The 17876-nt window shown below is 39.4% G+C and overlaps 1 protein-coding gene across 1 annotated transcript; it reads right to left on the bottom strand.

Annotated features, from left to right (window-relative positions):
* Positions 1 to 13673: 13673 nt before the first annotated feature.
* Positions 13674 to 17271, bottom strand: fam8a1a (family with sequence similarity 8 member A1a). The gene is made up of 5 exons (XM_029443953.1): positions 16568 to 17271; positions 16174 to 16294; positions 15839 to 15962; positions 14919 to 15058; positions 13674 to 14749 (listed from the first exon to the last, which is right to left on the bottom strand). Exons 1-5 carry the CDS (start codon positions 16968 to 16970, stop codon positions 14605 to 14607), a joined length of 933 nt encoding a protein of 310 aa, XP_029299813.1. The 5' UTR covers positions 16971 to 17271; the 3' UTR covers positions 13674 to 14604.
* Positions 17272 to 17876: the final 605 nt, after the last annotated feature.

The raw sequence follows: 17876 nt of genomic DNA, 5'->3' as shown, positions 1-17876 counted from the left end.
TCCAGCTCTCTATTGTGCCCTTGTCACATGTATGCCAAACAAAGAGACAGAGAGGTAGGCTGCCCTGTGTGCCAGGAGGCTAGCATTACATTCATGGCCTGGATGCAAAGAAATGAAGACACACCGTCTGGTGGTGAATAGTCAGACCTTGATATTTAAACAGACACAAAAAGGAATTTATTATGCAGACTGTATACATGTTGTTTGATACTGAAGTTCCTGTAGTGATTCCTGTCGTGTCACTTTCACAATGTATGAGTTGCCCACGCAGCATATGTGTCATGTCAGAAATTCAAGCGGAAACAGTAAGTTTACAAAATGTCATCCCAATTTGTGATTTAGTCATATTGCTTTCGAGTCTTGTCAGCTCACAGAAGTGCATGCACACACTCATTTGCATAGACACAAGCTTGTACTCGTTCCAGTCTAAACTCGCTCTCTCTTTCGTCTCTGCGTGTACCCACAGGTGTACACCTACTCACTCTAACAGTGGGTTGCAAAGGGCCAACAGAGGTTTATGTACAGCAGGAAAATATAGGTATTTCCTGTCTGCCAGAGTCTTCATTTGAATGACTTGCAATAGTCCGAGTACAATGAGAATACATAGTTGTGCGTAAGTGTAAGGTCATGGCATGCTTGAGGAATAACAAAGAACTCCTCCCAAAAGAGGAGCAGATTCGTCCAGAGTTGGGTTACTCCTTAGAGCTATATTTGTGTTATTTGTAGGAGGTGTGAACAGTTTACACTCTGGGACAATAAAGTGTACCAGGTGTGGCGTGCAATGGTAGAGCGCTGAGAAGTGGAGGCTGGTTGTTTAGACCTGCATACCTGTATGGCTATTGTGTGAGATTAAATTACTCATATTTTAGATGCCAATGCAATTATTTAACCTCAGCAATTAAGGACGTTTCTTTTTGCGACAGGTCGCCAGATGAAATATTAGAAATGGGATTCCATAAGATACAGCATCACTGTTTGTGACCCTAAACCAAGACAGTAGAGTAACTGTATTCAGCCAAAGACATTGAACTAAATAAGAGACGTCCACTTAACTGACAAGTATACACAAACAAGGGATTTGACACCTCACCTGGGATATGAATAAATAACACACTGAACTGAAAACACGCACTAAGGTATATAAATAATTAACAATCACTCGCCTTTGGGAAGCAGCTCTTCAGGCATTTTCAAAGATTTTAATGGTCATGGACATCAGTGCTTTATTTGACAGCCGAGAGACAAGGTTGCACAGTGTCTGAAGTGCATGCCACTTAACATAGTACACTCAGCTATTGAGCACCCCAGCTCTTCAGGCATTTGGAGCGCAATTTATTAAATTTGTAGGTGAATTTTACGATTTACCTGTTCAGACCACTGCATCGAAATATCAGCTATTTAAGTTCTCTGCAAAATCCAATCAATACTTTCTGAGCAGAAGAGGAATACTTTGAAAGTAGCTGTCACTTCAGATTTCAAGGCTTCAGTCTCTGCTGAAGTTCAGGAGATGGTGTGTTCCCTCACTGCTCCCCCTTTTGCTCAAATGTGGAAGTGTTTTCAAGTTTCAGGGCCAGACAAGCATCTTATCAAACATTGCGCGGAGAACAAATGAAGTGTTTCACTTTATACTTTTATTTTTGCGTATAGTGATTTCAACAGAGTAAAAATATCTCCACTGCTCTACTTTAAAACAGACAATATGTTCACATTTAAAACGCTGTAATATTGTAATAGATCATAACAGTGGATGCCAACCGACATACCCAAACAGCCCTGTCAGATGAAATTAAGTACCCCTCATGGTAGCTATTCATTTAATCTGTTTATGCATTACCTCAATGTTTATCCATTCATTTTAGATAAATATTAAAAATATTTTTCCATTAATTTATTTTAATCATTTATTACTTTTAGTAAATGGTTTCAAAATCTCTGCTCATTTGCTGGTTTTCATGGACACTCTCAACACACAGGTGTTAGCTGACTCAATATGCTGGGGTTTTTTAATATTCAAATTGTAATTTCAATTTTTCTTTTTCTCAAATTAGTAGACAATCCCAAAAGACAGTACAACCCAAACTGCAGATCGTTGTTTGGGGGTAAGTACGTGTGGTGGGGAAATCACTAGATTATATTATCTATATATTTGTGACCTGCCAACAAGCACAAACATTTCTGTACAGCATACATTGCGTGTTCAGTAGCCGTGATGTTGATGCATCTCAGCCACACATGATATCTTCATTGAATTATAATCATGAAAATAACTCAAATCCGTTGTCGGCAGCATTTTAACCGGTGTATAACAATCACAAGCTTGATAATATCCCACCGTTTTTACACCACCTCTCTAACAACCAAATTAAACAGGCTTAAAGTTGCCCTTGCAAGTTTAATCCTACAGTGAATGCCTGCTATCGGCTAACCTGTTCTCACACACCTTCCCCATTCAAGGGAGAACGAGCAGGGGAGGATTAGGATGCATAGAGAGTTCCCAAATCTGTGTATTAACAGCAGCCAATTCAATCAGGCTGTCTTGAGCAGGCAGATTTTGGGAAGTAATCTGGAGTGTCTTAATGTGATGTGTGTAAAAAGTCTAGGCCTAATTGGAATAGAGAAACATACACTTCAAAGTCCAATCCGAATACACACACACACACACACACACACACACACACACACACACACACACACACACACACACACACACGGACACACACACACACACACACACCATGCATGAGTGTTTCTGATCTTGCACATGCATGCATACAGAGAAGTCTGACATCTGAAAGTTGCTATATTGCAACAGATCAGAGATGACATTACATTTTGCTTCTGATAAAATATACAGAAGGGCGGAAAGAGAGGCTCAGAGCAAAGAAGAGTGTGGTGTGTGTGTGTGTGTTCCCTCTGTATAAAAAAATAATTGGCTCCAAGAACTTATTATTAGACGGCTGCCTTTGTAGATGAGACTACAGTATTACAGGGACACAGAATGTTTCTTTCTACTTATCAAAGTGACATTGAACAGTTGTTTTAGCCTTTCCACTTCTTGTTAAAACTGCAAATCATTTTGGTGGAAATATTTAATTCCACTTTCACCCTTATTGTAATTCTCTCTGCATAAGGTGTTGGCTTTTCTTCAAATGTGATGTCTCTGTTCGACCCTCCATCCCCCATTGTAAAAAACACAACAGTCCCTCATGTATCATAAATGATGATGGCTTCTCAGCCACTTCAGTCTTTTCTGGTTTAATAAGGCAAGAAAAAAAGTGGGTTATGCCGACAACACTCTCCTCCTACTAAGCAGCGACTTTAATTATTGACCAGGCAAGGGAGGCTCTCCAACACACTTTTGTAAACACACAAACACCCTAGTGTACACACACAGCCGATTAGCTTAGCTTAGCATAAAGACTTGAAACAGGGGGAAACAGCTAGCCTGGCTCCGTCTGAAGGTAACAAATGAACCTACCAGCACCTGTAAAGCTCACTAATGATCTCATGTGGTTAATGGTGTGGTTGTACTGTGGGTTATCTGACAAACTATTTCTCCAGGTTGACAGTGGTGGCCTTGTTCTCGTTTAACTCTTGGTAAGAAAGCGAATAAGCGTTCTGAAAATGTTGAACTATTCCTTTTATTAACTTGCCTAAATGCCAACATGTGTTGGGTTTCTTTCCATTTTATGCAACTGTATATAACACCTTTGGATTTTGGGTTGTTAGTGAGACAAAACTCCTAATTCTGTAACGGCCCAGAAACACACACTGGATTGAACCCAAAAGCATGATTTCAGAGGCAGTAAGGTAAAGCCAGGCTCAGACTACAGGAGTTTTAAAAATCCTAACTGATTTTGAAATTGGGTTGCATCACGCACATAGGGAGAAACTTCACAGATTTCTGATCTGTAATCTAAAACATGCCCACACTACAAGATTTTTAAAATAATGGTGCATCACACAATACAGGATATTATTATCTGAGCAGATGTTAACAAAATAGAGACTGACGTGGTGCAATAACTTCAGCGAGAACTGTCTGGAGGTGAGAATTGAACTGTCAGTTTTAATATCGGTCAACAGTTAGTATGCTAGCTAACGTTTGAATGTTTAAGGTTGCTTGGCTCGTCTCTCTCATTGGCTAAAATCCATTTTGAGAATGCAATAAAGTCCACGAAGGAAGCGAAGATCTTTGAGTTCAGGTGACAAGGCAGCAACAAACTGTTCAAAGTTATGGTGTAAGAGACCATCTTAAATACACTTACACACAAACACATAAGCGCACACACACACAGTTAGATGGGAAGATTGATACTACACTTCTGTACAGTAAAGTAAATATGTAGCTGGATCCTGCAGCGGTTAGCTTAGCTTAGCATTAAGACTGGAAACAGGAGGAAACAGCAAGCCTGGCTCTGTTATAAGATAACACAATCCGCCTATTAGCACCTCCAAAACTCATTAACACATATAAAGTGTAAAAGCTATGATGCGCATTTTTACAGAGGTTATTTGCTGGACTTTTTCTCGCGCCAGGAACAGCTCCCAGGTGGTATCTTTCTGCATTAATCATGTTATTTCATCACTTATTTCCAGTTATGTTCTCTTATGTTAACCAATGTATTTTCCAGTGCAGGCTTTAAAGTGCTTCTCCTCTTCTTCCTCCGCCGCAGCTTTAGGAGTATTCAGTTCACGTTCGCGTTAAGATCGTCGCAGTAGGCGTCTTATTCAATAATAAGACTTTACAATGTGCTTGTTATAGTGAAATGCAGATGCCCGACTGTAATGCAAACTTATGAAGAAAAAGCCACATCATCTGATATGTAATCTCCCTTCCTCTTTCATTCTGCCCCCACAGTTATCAGACTGCTGTACTCTTCAAGTTCCATTGAACGTGAACATCTGCAAGGCCACATCGTCTAGACGCTCGATTTCTAAAGCCTTTTACAAACTTGAATCAATAAAATTGCTGTCATCACTGCCACAAGAGGCCCGGATAAAATTGTGCCCGTACGAACTCATCGTCAATTAATCTTTTCCCATGTGTCTCTGTCTGCATGTGTAGTGCTGGTTGAAGAACTCTCTCAGAAAGGGGGAGTCCGAGTAAGAAGAGTGTGTTCTCTCACTGTTTGCTTACGCTGGATGACAGTGAACCTTCATGTTTGCATGTGATTATGTGTGCTTATGTGTTATCTGTGCACAGGGGAGTGTGGATTTATGTACTGCAGTAAATGTGGGAAAATGTGACTACTTACTCTTGGTACTAGTCATCATTTCCCATGGTAGTAAATGTGCACTTTTACCGGTTGAGTGGTCAAAAGACACCCTCTCCTAAAAGCTTGTACGTACATTGTGTAGTCTTATAATTATCTACACACAACATACATCCTTGTGTCAGGTTGTGCTGTAAATTGAGATCTTGTGTAACACTGCAACTGCACCAAATCTGCAGGCATTAGCACAATTAGCTAAAGTTTCCACTACCATTACTTACCATTTTGTTCACATTTAATCTCACATAACATGCTTTATTGTGGATTACAAACATCCATACCTCATTGCTTGCATGTTCGCGCTATCTCAGCATCGCGTTCCTGGTCAGTTTCTCATTTCCATTGAAATGAACTTAGTCAAGAGAGGTATTCCGCTGGGAGCCTTCTCCTGAGACCTCCTGATGTGCATCAGCTAATCGAATGTGTGTCGCTAACATGGAGAGCACTATGAGGACTTTAGCCCTGCCACCCCCTGTATTAATGATATATAAATGATGTCCTCATACTAGGACACCGAGTTAATTAATAGACGCACGACATTTGTGGATTAATATTGATACACATAAGGAATGAACTGTTTCAGAACATTGAAGAGGATCCAAATGAATGCTCTGTTGGCAGTGTTTTCTGTCTGCTCTCTTCTATTCAAACAACCTCTATTTATAGATCGCTCCCTCTTTCATTTCTTAGTTCTCAGGATTTTCAATTATGCAGACTCTTTTAAGTATACTAGCTGGCCTGAACATGGATCATTAGCTGCTTTCAGTATCCACTGCAGGCTTTATTTGATATAAAGCTTAAAGTACAAAACACAGAACATACTTTGTGCTACAAATGCCCCAGCAACTTGACACAAGCTTAAACTCAGTGGCTTTCCATATAGCATGTGTATTGTGTTATGTATTGAAGCTGATGGTTTCCTCTTGTGTGAATATGTGAGTGGGTGTGTATGTGTGTGTGTGTTTGAGGGAAGCTATATGACTCATTTTCTGTAGAAAAAGAGGGATTTCCTAAGTACGATACATTTCTTTGGAAATGATGTACCGGATTATGGATTGTGAACTTTACTTTCTGTGTTAAAAGAAAACATGTGTCCTGAAATGAACTATGTGTGACATGGCGGATAGGATACAGATCTGTATGAGTCAAAATGAAGGGGATTACTGTAACAGGAAGGATATGCTTCTGTGCAAAGGGAAAATAGTAAATTGCAAATATAATATCAATATGTAAAATGTTTGCTCAGTACTGGCAGCTAAGAAAGAGGTGTGGATGAGCTGGAAAAGAAGTTAAAGGAGATCAAACTAGCTTTGATAAAGAGCAGAGTTAATTATGTGGAAAAGTTCAGACACACAATGCTTTCTACTGCACTACTGAGACAGCTCATCCATCAAAAACCAACCATACTCTGCCAGCTTTCTGTTATAATCATCAAAGTATTTCACGTCAGAACTGTCTCTTTAGTGCATTTATGTACTGTATGTTCTTTTAAAAAGGGATCTTCAACCTCCCTGTTTAAATCCCTAGCTATCACTAGCTACCTAAATAATATTTAGCAAACAACAGAATTTCACAAGGATTATCCCGTGAAGTAGACTGTTGTATCTTGATCGCCGCACCGTGTGCAGTTATGCCTGTGTGTGCGTGCCTGTGTTTGTGAGAGTGCTAGCGTTCTATTCTATTAATAGCAGACCTCCAGTAGCTAACCCATTAACACATGTTGTCAGTCAGCAGGCCAGATTATGACCCATCAGATTGTTACTGTGCCACCTGGGATGGGATTTCTCCTTCACCACACACACAGACATTAAAACACACAGTACTTGTACATACCGTACAGTACTTGTGGAGGATATGTGACGAGGGAAGGGAACAGTTAAGATATCAGCTCAGCTACTTTCCTTCTTCTCATGCTGTAACTGATACTATCATTGCGGATGTGAACAAAATGGCTGATCAAATGAATGTTTTCATCCTGATCAGGTCCAGACTGTCTGAAGATCAAACAGCAGCATTGTACAATCGATTACAGCTAAATTACTCTGGTTCTCTTCTGGGTACTTATTCTGCTGCCACCCACCTCTTCGTCAACTAAACTCGCACACATGCATAAATGCTATCTGTCTGCAGACATACTGTAAACAGTACATATAAGAAGTGGACGTAGTGACATCATCCATTGGCTTGTGGACTACGGTTTTGAAGCCTCCAGTTTGGTATAATGGCTGTCGCCCTCTTGTTGTTTTCGCAACCAGAATGAGTGACATGAGAAGCACTGCTGGTTGCCGCCTGATACTTCTACACATATGGATATACAGTATGCTGACACCAGCAGCCTTTAAAGGATTATTTTATATCTGTGAGTCTGTGGGACTACATACAGTACTTCCATCAGGGGGAACCAGGTGGTGGGCCTGCTAAGGGCCCCACTGAAGAGGACCTAATCCTGGGTCACTGCTGGCTGTCAGGGCCTGGAGTCTTAAATGTATGTGTCAAGCATGTAACCTGCTGCCATGTATCAACACAGCCTCACAGAGGACACAAATGTTTTGTAGAGTAGCCTGCTGAGGGATTAAATGCACGACTCAGTACAGTATGTACAGAATGTTGACATGATCACACACACACACACACACACACACACACACACACACACACACACACACACACACACACACACACACACAATTTGCAATTTGAATTGACAAGAAGGAGAGGCCCTGAGGGTGGGGCACATTTGTGGATGTTAGGCAATTCTGAACAGCTGACAATACTGCTATGTACACACGCACACACATTAATACACTGCACAATAAGACTACAGCGCTGTCATCGAGTGCTTACCACTTCCTCCTCCTCTCTACTCGTCTCCTCCCTCTATCCACATATAGTATAGTACTACATGCTCTAGCTGACAGCTCATGCCGAGCCAGCACATTCCACATTATTACTACTTCAGATGTTTGTGGCCCAGAAGCGCAACGATTGGTTTAGCTGCCTCAGCTATTGAGAACCAATGAAGAGCCTTCTCTGTGGAGCGGAGACAGTAAATTCAAAGGGAACTCCCTCTGCTGGAAGATACAGAGAATGTCTGGTTTTGTCTAAACACAGACACAACTGTCTGTTAATAGATGTAATTTAATTTGTGTGTGTGTGTGTGTGTGTGTGTGTGTGTGTGTGTGTGTGTGTGTGTGTGTGTGTGTAAACTTCACAAATGTGCAGATGTGAAGTTAAATATCAAATCTTTCCAGTTTCACTCACTTTTTATTGACACCACCTTGTTAATCTTTTAAACCCACCTCGTCCTCGCTCCTTGGTTTTGCAAAAAAAAAAAGATCATGCACAATGGATGACCAAATGTTTTTTCCCCCCTCTCTGCCTCAAAGCCATTTCAGGATTATAATACTTTTTTTTTTACTCGTATCTAAATTCAACAAGCTCGAAATCTATGGAAGATGTAACACATTTATAATTCTGTCTGCATTAACATAATGTTCCACCACTGACTTTCGTTGGCATCAGACAACACATGTGGGTGCAGGTGCAAACTCTGAGTGGCCATGACAGGTGACATGGTGACAGCCTGGTATTGATCTCCCAACCTTCTAGTGTTTTGTTTGGAAGGTGTACCACTAGGCCACTAGGCCATCTCCACCCTTAGCTAGTTCACGCTCACCACTGTAATCATTGACAGAAACAGGCAGCTATTTCCAGCAATAAAAGCTCTGATAAACCCACTGTACTCTACTTGCCCAGCACCAAACAGCAGACACATTAGAGACTAGCTGTTGAACATAGCGGAGCATTTAGCAGCTAAAGAGCCAGATGTTTCCCTCAGGGCAGGAGTTGGTTGACACCAAAAGAGCTAAAAGGAGAGGAAATATTGGACTAACATGCTGTTGGATGGCCGGCGACTTTGCTCCAAATCAATGCTGATGTTTCTCTGTATCTGCTGGCTGTGTAAATAATCAACATAGTCCATGTTGTCTTTACAGCTTGTTTCCGCTGGACTCAAGTGGCCAGATAAGTTAATTAGTTAGTTAGTTAATACAGCTTTAATTTCCATACAAAACAATATTAAAAAAAATGTTTTAATTGATTTTCTCAAATTGGTTTTATTGGACTGAGGGATATCTGATAAAAAGTAGTCTTTGCTCAAGTTGAATATGATATAGAAACTGCACAAAGAATTGTCACCCGTCCTTAAGTGTCTTTTGTTGTCTACCAGTGAAGACAACTTGGGTTGGTTAAATTTATTATTTATATTGCATAAAGTGTGTGTGTGTGTGTGTGTGTGTGTGTGTATGCAACACAGAGCAAACACAGAAAGCTGAGCTGTGCAGGGCATCTCTTGTATAATAACTGAGAGCTTTAGTGAGGCTGGATGAATTTTAATAGAGTTCTGCAGGGTATTCCATCGCCTCTGGTCCCACGGCTCAAAGATCAGAGAGAATTTTCAAGCATGGCGTCCCTCAGCCTCTCCCACTCGCTCCCTCCCATTCTTTCTCTCTTCCTCTCCTTTTCCTCCCGATTTCTCTTCCCATTTTCACTCTCCCTCTTTTCTAATTTCAAACTCACTTTTTCAATCCTTTCCTTCCTTTTGGGCTTTTGTCTCTCTCTTAATCCCTTTTCTGCGTCTCTCACTTTCTGTTGCTTTCTCTCTCTCTCTCTCTCTCTCTCTCTCTCTCTCTCTCTCTCTCTCTCTCTCTCTCTCTCTCTCCACTCTGTCTCCCTGTGAAATTTGTATTAGAGCCACTCGAGGCGTAATTATTGCTAAGCCTCTCTCAGTTCCCTGGCACAGAGAACAACTCATGACTCTCAGCACAAAAACTCGCTACTGAAGGACAAAATGTTGTGATGAACTTTTAAAATCATGCACAATGGCTGACAAAATGTTTGGATAGTTTTTTTTCCCCCTTCCTGCCTCAAAGCCATTCAAGGACTTTAATACTTTTTTATTATTTTTTTGCTTATATCTTAGTTCTACACGCTGGAAGTTTATGGAAGATGTAACACATTTATAATTCAGTCTGCATTAACATAATGTTCCACCACTCTTCATTGGCATCAGACCACACATTTGGGTGTAGGTGCATGTGCCAAGACGTTCCACTGATCCTAAAGGCCAACGTTTGGGAGGAATTAGAAAAAGGGGAGACACCGAGTAGTGTCTCCATGACATGCTGCTGGTTAAAAGTCTTAAATGGTGGCTCTGATTTGTGTCTTTTGTTTCATTTGTGTGCATGTTGGAGTGAGAAAGTTGGCAAGAGACTGGTAATAATTACTAATTCATAAGGATTAATGGTTTCTATTTAAAAACCTACCATTATGAAGAGAGCCGAACGAAGCGTTGTGTCTTCCTGCTGGGAACTTAAGACAAAATGTGCCCGTGGCTAATCTTACAAGAACACGGCTCATAAAAATTCAACTCCACAGCACTTTGGCGCTGGAAATAAAAAATGGTGTAACTGCAGTTATGCATTAGTTCATGTTTCCTAAATAGTCTCTAAATGACAGCTTGTGACGTGAATATCCTTAATAATTCTCTTTTCGCAAAGTATTCACACTAGTGAAGCATCGTCAGCAAGTTGCATCATTCTTATCCAAGTAAAAAAATCACTTTGTGTGACCTGTAGCTTAACAGTTTCTCATACAATTATATTGTTTCTCCAGCAGTTTGCGTGCGACATAGACTATATATAAAGAATGTATCTTTAAATAAGCCTGTCAACAATGCTCGCATACAATGTGTTCACATCATTAGCTGCTGCTGTAACAAACAGACAGGAAGGCAGCTACTGCGTAAATATATTTTTGAAGACGGCATGTGTTTTTGCCCTTAGTTATAATAGCAGTTATGTATTCAACAGTTATGAAAACACAGGCCATGCTTTTCACCCTTTTAGCATTTATGATTTATTTATGTGCAAAAACAATGCTCACATCCACTAACTGCAGTTTATTTCCATCTACTGCACATGTCATGTGTTGTGTAATGTCGCCCCCTTGTGGCCACAAGTGCTGTAGCAACTGTAGAAAACAGTAAAGTTAAAAGTATTTAACATCTTTATAAAATTCTCTTTTCAACATGAAAAAAAGCACACAAATTATGAAAATTAATTGAACGGTAAACGTTATTCCTACTGTAGATTTGAATGACATCTCTATAGTGGAGTTTGGTTTAGTTTGGATTACTTTTGTCATAGTTCTTAATTGGAAGTTGGTCTGTGCAGTTTAAAGATACCTTCAGGCTGAAAGTCAAACGTCGACATTAAGGTGCACACCATGTCCCTGTTGTACCAGAGCGTGTAATGTCCTTTACAGGTCTTTAAGTACAAACTAATCCCTTTAATCCTGTATTTCTATAGCACGGTAGCTCCATCACACACTTTCTCAGGCATGAGACAAAAGAAAATTGATTTCTTAATGTATTCTGAAAATCCTGTTACTTCTGTTTTTTTGCTAAATCATACTTTTATTTTACTGTATGACCTCTGAAACTTTGTCCCATAGGTAATAATAGACCCTTCCCTCATATGGTTTCATATTCCGTACACACGAGACACTGCACTATGATCACACCGAAATACTTTGCATGTTCCTGTCTAACACTTCCATATAACATTCAAACCTTTCCTCTGTTCACAGCTGAAGCCCTTTGCTTTACCTTTAAGATCAAGGCTGTTATAAAAACACTTTAATCATGCAGCCTCGCTTTTGGACCAATGGAGTTTCAGTTAAGCAAGTGGACAAAAGTCTTTACATGGAATATTTTTATTTAATCTTCGACATCTTTCTCCTTAGTGGTATTCAGTGTCATTTTGTAAATGCTAGATCAGAGGGTGGTTGTTTTATTTAGGTTTTATCAAAATGTGCCTGGTTATTTGACATTATGTGCAAAATGGTTAGTTTTATCAAAAATATTTGAATTAGTTTGTCATTCATGTATCTTAATATGTTCCTGTACTGTGGATCTAAGTAAACTCTGCTAAGCCAACATTATAACACTTTAATAAATCATGTAATATAGTTAAATCAGATTATATATAGATATAAATCATATATATATATATAAATCATATATATATTAAATCATATATATATATAGTTAAATCATATATATATATATGTATAATATATATTATATATAAATCATATATAAATCATATATATATATATATATATATATATAAATCATAATATATATATAAATTCATATTATTATATATATAATCTATATATATAATATATAATCATGTAGAGAAAGCAGAGAGAGAGAGAAAGCAGAGAGAGAGAGAGAGAGAGAGAGAGAGAAAGCAGGGAGAAGAGAGAGAGAGAGAAAGCAGAGACAGCAGAGAGAGAGAGAGAGAGAGACAGCAGAGAGAGAGACAACAGAGAGAGAGAGAGAGAGAGACAGCAGAGAGAGAGAGAGAGAGAGACAGCAGAGAGAGAGACAACAGAGAGAGAGAGAGAGACAGCAGAGAGAGAGAGAGAGAAAGAGAAGAGAGAAAGCAGAGAGAGAGAGAAAGCGAGAGAGAGAGAGAGAAAGCAGAGAGAGAGAGAGAGGAAGCAGAGAGAGAGAGAGAGGAAGCAGAGAGAGAGAGAGAGAGAGAGAGAAAAGCAGAGAGAGGGAGAGAGGAAGCAGAGAGAGAGAGAGAGAGAGAGCAGAGAGAGAAAGCAGAGAGAGAGAGAGACAGCAGAGAGAGAGAGAGAGAGAGAGAGACAGCAGAGAGAGAGAAGAGAGAGAGAGACAGCAGAGAGAGAGAGAGAGAGAAAGAGAGAGAGGAGAGAGAGAGAGAAGAGAGAAAGAGGAAGTAGAGAGAAAGCAGAGAGAGAGAGAAGAGGCAGAGAGAGAAAGCAGAGAGAGAGAAAGAGAGAGATAAGAAGAGAAAGATAGAGAGAGAGAAAGAGAGAAAGACAGAGATAGAGAAAGATAGAGAGAAAGAGAGAAATAGAGAGAGAAGAAAGCAGTAGAGAGAGAAAAGCAGAGATAGAGAAAGACAAGAAGAAAAGATGAGAGATAGAAAAAGCAGAGAGAGAGAGAAAGAGAGAGAAGAATAAAGCAGAGAGATAGAGAAAAAAGGATAGAGAGAAGAATAGAGAGAGAAAGATAGAGAGATAAATAAGAGTAGAGATGAAAAGATATAGAGAGAGATAGAATATAAAAGAGAGAGAGAGAGAGAAATCATATATAATAATAAATCATGATAGAGATATATATAAATCATAATCATTTATATAAATCTATATATATATAATCATATATATAATATAATCATATATATATCATATATATATATATAAATCCATATACACATTATATATATATATATATATATATGATTTATTAAAGTGTTATAATGTTAATATAATATAATATATATATATATATATAAGTAGAAATCTAGTGCAGTTCACACAATCAGTGGTTATGTGATGCAAAACAGTTGCCCTGAGTCACAAGAATTACAAGTCTGGAGAAAGAAAATATTAGCAGAGAATTCACAAACTGGATTTCTTGTGTTTGAACCTCAGACAACAGGGAATAAAAGTAATTGTTACATTTAAAATAAGAAAACAATACTTGATCAATAATATCCATATGCACAAAGAATGGATACAAATAAGCCAGGGATTATTTTTCTTCAGTCTGAGTGTTTAAGAATAATCACAATGTAACACATAAAAATATTAGCAAACCAAACATCTAAATTCACTATTATTACCTCAAATGAAAAGAATGCATTTAGAACCTAATAATGCTTAATCCTGCTTTAAAGCCCTTTTGTGATCAAAGCATTTAGTTTATTTTGATGGCATACATTTGTCTGAAGAAGATTAATAATTGAGTCATACACATATGGACTTTAAGCTACACAAAAAATAGATAAACAGTATATTTCTGACATAGCTCACACATTAAGATTCACACCATAAGAGGAAAAGTCTCGTGATATCCCAGAAACAATGGACAACACTCTTTCCAGCTCAAAATATGTTGCGCTAATCAAAAATCACAATACTTTAATATGTTTTCTGACGGCGTATTTGTTCATTCCGTGGTATAAAAAAAACTAATAATAAAATAAATAATAATAAAAGCTGGATTTATTTTTTATTCCAACGGACCAGGCCTAAACCTGTATGCATTCAATTTTAAAGTGAAGTTTAAGTCCTTGTTTGATCCAGTGAAGAATGAGCTAATGCATTTCTTTATTCAATGTTAGCTCCTTTGTGACTGGTTTAAATTTAAGACACTCGGCACACTTGGGCCTGTAGCGCTTTGCCATCACATCAAGTATAAGAGAGTCTGCCGCCTGAGGAGAGGCTATCTGCCCCCTCTGCGCTGGACCACAATGGTCCCTGCCACAATGTCATACACAGTCCTGTTGTGCTGGAAGAAGAGGAGAGTGATGAAGACAGGAAAGAGGAAGGCAATGGAGAAGTTCTTATTAAGTGCCCGCACTGCAGAGCTGTGAAAGAAAAAAAGAGACAAAACAAGAGGTTAGATTGAGAATTCCCGCACAAGATGCCCAACAAGTTCTAGAGCCTACCAGAGACATTGGTTTGCTATTTTAGACACCACATTTGAACTTGGACAGTCAAATCAAAAAGCAACTGATCCAGTATGTAATCACTCACGCAGAGAGGGAAACATTAGCTGCTGGGACGACAAGGACTCGGTTGGGTCGGACCAAAGTAGATGTGTCACACGTCACCACCCGGAGGCCGAACAGGAATTTCCCTGGTGTGGCACCACCAGCACCCCAAATACAGATGGTCTGAATGGACAAGAAGGACAACATGTTTTTTCCTAATGTGAGATGTACATTGTTAAAAACCCTGTATGCACTTGATCACGCTAATAAAATGCACTGTACTACAGTACAGATCAGCACTTATGAATGATACCATGCTGCATGTGCAGGTTTACAGAAACAAGGGCAAAAGCTTAGTAGGAAGGAAACCTGCCAGATGGCATTAGTCTGAGCCGAGGTGCCTGAATGTCCCAAGGCTGGTTCCCACCTGGGAGAACCAGCCACTGTTACAGACATCGAACAAGAGATGCGATGCATGACTTCATCTGAGGCAACTATGTGCACAACGTTGCATCACTGTCCTCTGTGGGAGGTAATGTTGTGTTGTAGAAGAACTCAGACTTTGCAGGACTCTTCTCATTAAACAAGAGCATGTCACAATGTGGCAGCTCATACTATAGTATGACAGTATGGGGAATGTTTTTTGGTATTTTGGGAAAAACCTGTATGCATCATTACATTAAAAAGACATTGAGTTTAGATACTCAAGTAAAAGTAGCATTAAAGACACAGATTTTATCTGCACTTTAATTCCCTGGAGACTTGAATTAATGAATGTGTATCAGTATTGTGATACACACATTTGCTATCTAATTAACCTTTAGTAACCAGTTAAAAATGACCACACACTCTGTTAATTCACATGAACTACACAGATGGCATCTGATTTTTCAAATAATGAATAAATAAAATGCAAATGGCATCTAAATCACTTTCATCAAGGCAGTGCAAATTATGACTCACTTCATAGATGCACACTAGCACCCTGTAGACCAGCGCTACGGCCATCATCTTCTGCAGGTCCTCCATGGACGTGTTCTCATCTATCTCCTCCACAATGAAGTGCGTAATGAATTTGGCAATGTCCCTTTAAAGAGGAGAGATAGTATGCCTGTGTGAGGATGGATCCGAGGAATGTAGAAACAGCTTTTGCGTTAAACTATTTGGTTATGTAAATGTTTGCATAACTGACCCACAGATACACCATTGCCTGGTAAGCCCAGTTTAGGCCGTTTTTTTATTTTTATTTATCCTTTTAGTTGGGTTTTCCCTAAACAGGGTTTAATTGTTTCACTCACTTCATACCACTCAGATGCATGATCCACAGCACGATGGTGGCCTTCACACAAAACAGGATGAAGAAGTCCACTGTCTCAGCGAGGAACCTCTGGAGAGGAGAAGGGATGATGTACTCCCGTCCTGTATGAAGCAGATGAAAAGACAAGTGTGCATAGATTTCTTTTTTTACAAATGGGACACATAAGCCTGTCTAATATACACTCAAATAAACTAGTAAAGTCTAAGCATTTAAGCTTATTTTCACAGAGCAATATCCTTAAGCCTGCTTCCCCTCACACTCATGACCTAGCTTATACAAACGAAAGCCCACACATTGCTGGAGGCTAAACAACATGTTGGATGAGGTAGGCCATTCACTACTACAGTACACTCACTGACAGACATGATCCTTACCCGCCTGAGGTGGATTCCCATTCTGCTGCTGGGCTGGCCGGGCATCAGTCGCTGAGGTCTGATCCGTGTGGGCACCACCCGAATGAGGGTAGGATGCAGGGAAACTGAGTGGATAGGGGTAACTGTACCGGTTTAGCGTGTCAAAACCCTGCTGCCCACCGCCGGAGGTCGATGCATGTGTACCCGGTGACTGAGCGCTTGTCCCCGGCGGAGGGAAACAGCACGGAGGAGGGAAGGCTGAGAGAGCCACCCAGCTCTGCCAGTTAGCATACCCCCAGTAATACTGCCACATCCACTGCTGCAACTTTGCGCAGTATTCCGTTGTTGCGGTGGTCTGAACCTGCTTTGCATCACTTTCAGTGCCGTCACGGCGGTTGTTACTAGTCGTAGTAGTCGCAAACATGTCTGACCTACTTCACAGTCTCGACTACTTTGGCAGGAAATCGATTTAAAGCGTCTTTACGCCGTCAGGTAATATCTTCTTAGCTCCGGTCATTAGCTTCCTGTTTGATACTTACACAGCAGCGCTAGCTAAGTGTGTTTGTAAATACAGGGATTTCCGGGAACGCTCAACAATAAATGTTACTTTCCAGGTTGGTGTCATTGTATAATATTTCGGTCACTAAAATGAAACAACAATTTGTAATTTCAAATTACAATGTTTAACTCATCTGTGCAGCAGATATCAGCGAAATACCATCATGTTGTAGAAATGGCTAATTCCAGCTTCCCTTCTGTCATTAATGGTATGATCCATTTAAAGGGGCCTCCTGAGTATTTTATTTTCATTATGTTCAGTAACAGCTCCATCATTATGCCCATCATTCACTTTCTCATACTAGACTATTTATTACACCATTAAAAAAAAAAAATAACACTTATTAGTTTAGTTTTTAAAAAATGTTAGCATTTGAAAAACTTTCATTTTTATTGTTATTCATTTCAGTCCACAATATATATTTCAAACCTACTCTATGTATGTCCACCATGATGTCCCCTTATTTCAGCGTGACCAGCATGTCTTTTCATGTCTGTGATATAATTAAATGCTATGTATCACTTGTTTTTAGTTATGTCATTTACAGACAGGAAAACACCCGCTGTCAGGGATCAAACAGGTTCAGCAGGTATGGCAGCGATATCATATAATTGAGAGCTTGACTAATAAAAAAATGACCATTATTTAGTTTAGTATAGTTATTGTAAGAGTGGTGTGTTTGTTAGATATGTATAATTAACTATATATACAACCTTATAAACTGAAGAAAATGCCATTTATAAGGTGATTAACACTGACCTTTTAGTATAA

This window comes from Cottoperca gobio, chromosome 11, assembly GCF_900634415.1.
Source record: "Cottoperca gobio chromosome 11, fCotGob3.1, whole genome shotgun sequence".
NCBI classification, from domain to species: domain Eukaryota; kingdom Metazoa; phylum Chordata; class Actinopteri; order Perciformes; family Bovichtidae; genus Cottoperca; species Cottoperca gobio.
Note: the sequence above shows the minus strand (reverse complement) of the source record. Positions and strands in the feature narration are given on the sequence as shown.